The sequence below is a fragment of the Martes martes genome (assembly GCF_963455335.1).
Source record: "Martes martes genome assembly, chromosome: 6".
Taxonomy (NCBI): Eukaryota; Metazoa; Chordata; class Mammalia; order Carnivora; family Mustelidae; genus Martes; species Martes martes.
In genome coordinates this window covers 64,049,505-64,055,721 of record NC_137893.1, presented here as the reverse complement: position 1 = coordinate 64,055,721, position 6,217 = coordinate 64,049,505, and the positions used below count along the sequence as shown (strand labels likewise).

General features: G+C 51.7%; 1 protein-coding gene across 1 annotated transcript; it reads right to left on the bottom strand.

The window, feature by feature from the left end:
• Positions 1-2,039: 2,039 nt before the first annotated feature.
• Positions 2,040-2,858, bottom strand: OLIG3 (oligodendrocyte transcription factor 3; the record flags this gene model as incomplete). Its single annotated transcript, XM_080806414.1, has 1 exon — positions 2,040-2,858. The coding sequence occupies one exon, from the start codon at positions 2,856-2,858 to the stop codon at positions 2,040-2,042; it is 819 nt and encodes a 272-aa protein (XP_080662540.1).
• Between the last annotated feature and the right edge of the window lie 3,359 nt (positions 2,859-6,217).

Below are 6,217 nucleotides of genomic sequence, written 5' to 3'. Positions count from 1 at the left end.
GTGCCATTAGTTTACTATTGTCACTAGATTGTGATTCTTTTTTTTTTTTGTCCTGTGTAAACGAATAAACAAAATCTTTTTGTTTGATCACTTTTGCTCCTACAAACTATATGGCACTGTCAGGGGACTGGGAGTGAGGGATGAAGAAAGAACAGTAATTGATTAAAATGAACCTTGTTTTAGCCATCATTTACATAGCAGCTGCCCAGTATATTCAACTAATCAGACTTGCAATCTAACATAGGAAAGAAGGGAGAATTCCTGCTGTAAATCTTTGAGATGCTGGGACTTAAGAGGTGGTTGGCCTCATCCGAGTTCGCCTTACAAAGCAGAGTGGCCTTCCTTTCTGTGTGGGTCACACAGCCAATGGGGACAGGCAGAAGAGTGGGTATTATTCAATTATTTATTTTCTAGGACCCTCTTTGTTGACTTTAAAAACATATACTGGATTTTAACCTGTTTATTTTTTTAAAGGCCACACGGTCAATTTGAAGTGAAAAGAAGTTAACTTACTGCTTCATTCCTGTCTGTTGTCAGCACACACAGCCTCTCATTTCCTGTCACTTTGGGTTTTCAGATTACTTTTTTAAAATCTCAATTGCTGAGTTTATGAGTGTCTGATTACTGCTGAGAAATAAGGAGCTCAAATATCACAAGACTACCAATGTGGACAATGCCCCCATTTGAAAGACATCTGGTTGTAATAATTAACACCAATTTATCTGACCCTTTTACCTGTGAATGACCAGAGAAAACTCTTTGTATCTGCCCACCCGTCCAAATCTCTCACTCACTGCCAGATACACCTTACCGGGTCCATGCATATTTTTACCCACTACCCCCATCTTCAAAAATTTTAGGCAAAAGCAAAGCCAGGATTTAAAGTTTCTTTTTTATTTGAAATCTCATCCAGAAACACTGGTTATTAATAAATATATCATAGTTATCAAGAATATATAAAAAATAAAGACAGGTATTGTCTTTGAGGCCCTAACAAAATATTTCAAGCAAATGTTCAGGAAAATAAAAACGGCACCCCTCCCCAAACCACGATAACTTTTCAAAGCTGATGATAGAGAGAGCTGACCCCGCATGCAGAATCACTGAGCAAGTGGGGGATGGGGCAAGCTAGTAGAGGGAGCCCAGGCTCTGGCGATATCTGGCCCCTAGAACAGCCTAGGGATGGAGTTTGGGAATGGAGTTCGAAGGGGGTGGGGGTGGGGGGAAGAAGCGCCTGTGCGTGAGTTTGGGTCTTTGCACTCTGCCCCCTCTTTTCACTTCAAACAACCACAGACAGATATATGGATACTTGGGAGAATTCACTAATAAATCCTTGTTACAAGGAAAATGGCCTCATGGCCTGCACAACATGTTTAGATAAGATTCATTTAGAAGCGTGCATGCATTCTTTTGACCTACACTGCGTCTTAAGGAAAACCCACGTAAGAGATGTCATGCCCTGGACCGGAGTTGAGATTCAAAACTTGGGTCTTGATCAATCTCTCTCGCGCTCTCTCTCTCTCTCTCACTCATTGTCTCTAGAAAAACCAACTGTGGAGAGGATAGTGACACTCGTAATTGCATCCATCTCAAGGAAATATTTACATTTGTTTTGCAAAAAAGGGATGTTTTCTTTTCCAAGGGGAGAACGCAGAGCCAGAGAAAACCAACTCTAAAGTCCCTTCGCAAGTTTTTAACCACACCGATCCCGTCTTTATACAACAAATGCAGTTTTGACAAGAGCATATGTAAGTGAGAAATACTGGCGCGGCATGGGGAAAAGAAGCATGCATGCAAAACACACGACGTCTGGTTCCAGTCCCCCTTCGTTACCACCTAGAAATTGCAGTTTGGTTTTGGTCCTTTCCCTCTGGGGGTCTAGTGGGGTCTGAGATCTCTCACACGGCGTGGGAGGCCGCAGAACACCATGCTCACCCTCCCGCCGGCCGAGTGCTCAGCCCCCCTCTTCCCTCCCGGCCCAGCACCGCGGTCCCTCCCGCCTCTCTCCCCTCAGCCTCGGCAGCATGTCGGTCCGCCGCTCACTTGAGCAAGTCCTTGGACTCGGCCGACAGCCGAGCCATGTTGGCGGTGGAGAGAGCCGAAAGGTGCGGCGGCGGCGGCATCTGGCAGATGGTGCAGGGGCAGGGCAGCCCGGCCCAGTGCTGGAAGCCGCTGCCCAGCTGCAGCGCGGGCGGCGTGGAGGGCGCCTTGAGCAGCGAGTGGGGAGGTCGAATAGTGCCGATGGCCGGCAGCGAGGCGGCGGACAGCGGGGACGAAGCGTTGCCGGACGAGAGCGCGCCGCCCAGGATGGGGTGCACCGCGTGCACGGCGTTGGCGGCGTGTGCTGGGTGGCCGGCGGAGTGGCCCACGGTCCCGCAGTGGAAGGCAGAGTGGTGGCCCCCGTAGATCTCGCCAACCAACCTCTTCATCTCCTCCAGGGAGCTGGTGAGCATGAGGATGTAGTTTCTGGCCAGCAGGAGAGTGGCGATCTTGGAGAGCTTGCGCACCGAGGGCCCGTGCGCGTAGGGCATGACCTCGCGCAGCCCGTCCATGGCTAGGTTCAGGTCGTGCATCCTCTTGCGCTCGCGGCCGTTGATCTTCAGCCGTAACTGCTGTAGGTCCTGCTCCGACAGCTGCTTCTTGATTTTGTACTTACTGCTCTCGCCCGTGGCCTTGGCGCCGGCCCGCGAGAGGCTTTCCCCAGGCATCTTTTGCACCATGTCACCCTGCGTGGAAGAGACCGAGTTGAGACGGCTCTCCTGGTGGTGGTGGTGGCGGTGGTGGTGTTCCCTCAGATACATCTCATCCATGTCCGGTGATGAAGCTCTGCTGGAGACAGAGCTCGAATCAGAATTCATTTTATTACGGGGGATGCAGCCCTACCGTGGGGAGGATTTAGATCGAAAATTAAAGAAAATCTTGAATTTAGAAAAATCTGCACCGCCCAGCGACCCACTTCTCAGCGGCAAGATGTGAGAAGAAAAGCTGAGGCGCTGCTTTTCCCCCCGCCTTTCTCCCTCCCCACTCCCTTCTCTCTGGTTCGGCTGTTTCTTGGACAGCGGGTTGGTGTACGCTTGGACTAACCTCACACTGAAAAAGAGGGGCTTTTATAGAGCTGCGCCGGAGAAAAGAGACAAAAGGAACCCTCCTATCTATCCTGGGCTGGTTAGGATGACGTGCCATCATTCAGGGCGGTGCGCTTTGCTGTCCCATTTAGCAAGGATTCCTATTCATATTCATTGTGGGGCCGCCCTGGGACACCTCTGCTCTGAACCGCTAGGAGCCCCAAGGCACAAAACCCTCTGATTGACACACTCACCGCTCCAGCTCGCTCCTTCCTGATTTTTTTTTTTTAACTTCACTCCCCCTCCCCCTCAATTTCCCCAACCAAATCACACCTAAGGAACCGACGGACCGGAAGGAAAGGGGGCAAGGCAGTTGTCGGAGATTCCTCTGGGTTTGGAGAGAGGAATGGAAACCTTCTCTTTTCTTCATAGCAACTCCCAAGTTTTGGGAAATGTGGGCAAAAGAAGTCCTATGGAACTGTTTCAAGGATAGAGATGAGGTTGGAGGGCAGGTTCCACGCTCAAGGTGGGGGGTGTTGGTGGGAAAGAGAGGGGGACTGTGCGTCAATGTTCACTGTCTGAACTGGTTTGTGTTAGATTTCTTTTCCTAATCCCTGACATTGTGTTCATTTTGTTTATTGGGACGCTCTGGTGTGGTTTCAATGGTTTGTCCATATCTGGTGAAAGGTTTGCCTCTGACACGGTTGTGGGATGGGTCTCTCTCTCTCTCTCTCTCTCTTTTTTTTTTTTGTTTGTTTTGGTCCTCTCGTTTAAATAAACAGAATACTGAAAGAATTTGCTTTGCACAATTCTCTAATGTCTTAGACCTGGATCTGAGTTGGGGGTGGTGGGGGGCAGAGCAAAACCAAAAAATCCAACCCTGGCATTCGGAGAAGAGCAACTTGAGAAGGGGAGGAGAGGAAAAGGAGCTGAGGGGACAGGGAGAGATTGGAAAGGTTCCCAAGAACCCGGGAGAGATTCTTCCTGTTGGGGCTACCCCTTAACCTCCAGACCTTGGCGCTCCCAGAAACTGCTGGGGCAGTTCCTGCCGCTAGCTCCGCCTGCGGCCTCCGGCCACTGTGGCCGCGCGCAGGGCGGGCGGGGGGGAGGGGGGAGCATCTGCAGCCCGCCGGGCTGGAGCGGGTAGGTCCACGGGGTGAGGCCGCCCCACTCCGGTGGGCCGGGAAAGTGGGCGCTTGGGGTCGAATAAGAAACGATATGTGTGTGCGTGGTGTGTGTGTGTGTGTGTGTGTGTTCCGCAGCGAAAAGATCTGGAAAACACTTAGGCGTGTGCGCGTGGGCACTGCGATCAATTGCACCGTAGATTCTGGGGATAAAGGAGGCCTGGAGTTTGGAACTTTCGGTTCCAATGCGGAGGTCGGCGCGGATCTTTCTTCCCCCTTGCTGTGTTTTTGTCAATCGCGACTAACTAAGCAGTGTGAGGGGCGGGAAAGGCAGAAATCCCCGGGAGCCCCTGGGTGGGCTCTAGAAGAGCCTGGGCACAGCCATGCTCTGGGCTCGGAGGGAGCAGAGACAGATGCTAGGGTGTGGCTGAGGGGATGGAAAGTGTGAAACGGAAGCGATCCCGGAATCTATCCCGGAATCTGAGTCAGTTAGGGCCTAGGACTGCAGGGCAGTCATTTCGCATTTCTAAGACTCGAGGTAGTGGAAGCCTTCACTTTCCATAGGCACAAATGGAGCCCTCAACAGAAGAGGACTGTATGCCCAGGCCCGGAGTCTGCTGCTCTGCGAAGCTGTGCCTTCTTGACAGTCTCCCCTCGAAAGCTGTGCTTGGCAGTACCAGTCGGATGGGGAGACACAAGGTTGGAATGGATGCTTTTCTACACGGAACTTTGCTGCTCTGTAGGAAAAGAAAATGGCCAAGAGTCCCTCTGCAAGGCCAGGACCTTGGTGTCCTTGAAGACTGGATGCAAGCCTCCTATCCTCCTACCACTTCCACCTCCGGAGAAGGAAAATTTATTAAAACGAAGAATCCCAGACATTCGATTGGATGTGGAAAGATTGATATCCAAACGCAGTTCTAATATCCAAGCCAAAGAAATGTTTCTTAATTCGCCAGAGGCATCCATTTGAGCTCAGACAGCAACAAACCCCGAACTCCTTATGAGAAAAAATGTTCCAGAACATCTGCATGTATTCGGACACAGTCCCAGGTGATGGAGGGAGGCTAGGTAGAAGGGCGTGTCCAGGCCCCCGCCCTCTGTGCTTCTCTGCCGATCCTACGAGGCGGCGGGGGGAGCCCTGGGAGCCCTATACTGGAAGACAAGCGGTTTTCCAGCTTTCGGGCCGATGCTCAGGCCCGGCCCGCGCTGTCGTCCTGTACCACCTTCCTGACCCTTGGACATCGACTTCTTTCTTTCTCATGACCAGACTGAGAATACTGTACCTCAGTTTTGATTTCGGGAAGTAGCGAAGTCTACTTTGAGTGACGGATTGCAAATGAAGTAGAAAAAAAACAAGCTGCTAAAAGGTATTTTAAGGTTAAAAAAAAAAAATCTCAGTGTTCCTAGTGGACAATACGAAATAAGGTGTAAAGTTTTCTCAAATTAATAGAGAAGGTGGCAGGGGGAAAAAGGGGAAGCAGTCCTTAAAATGCAAGCTGAACAACTCACTTTAGGGCCTGGAAAGACAAAGCCCAGGGTTCCGGGAGTCTGAACCAGAAGTCGCTCTTCCTCCACACCGCCTTTCCACCGAGTGGGGGGCGCTGGCCGCGCTGGCCAGCGCGGAGGGGGGCCGCGTTAGGCGCGGAAGGGGTGCCGGGCCTCTGCTTACGTGGACCAGACCCCGTCCACTCTTAACGGATTTTTAGCTCAGTTAAAGCGAAGGTAGATCCGACTGACATGGCACATCTGTCGTGTCCAGGCCAAGGGCCCTCGGTCCTGGTCCTCCTGGACGCGGCGCACCCTCTCCTCCCGGCTTTCCTGATAGACCTCTACACGTGTAGATGGTCCAAGGTCCAGGGCCCAAGTCAGGCAAGCCCTTCTGGTGAGGCCTTCCAGGGGCCCACACTCTCCTCCTAGGAGGCTTGTTCCCCATTCCCTGTCTCTTGGAGGGATTAACAGCGAGAGGAGGGAGAAGGAGTAAAGGAGCCACAACTTTGCTCTCCATAGAGTGGGTTGATACCGCGGTTC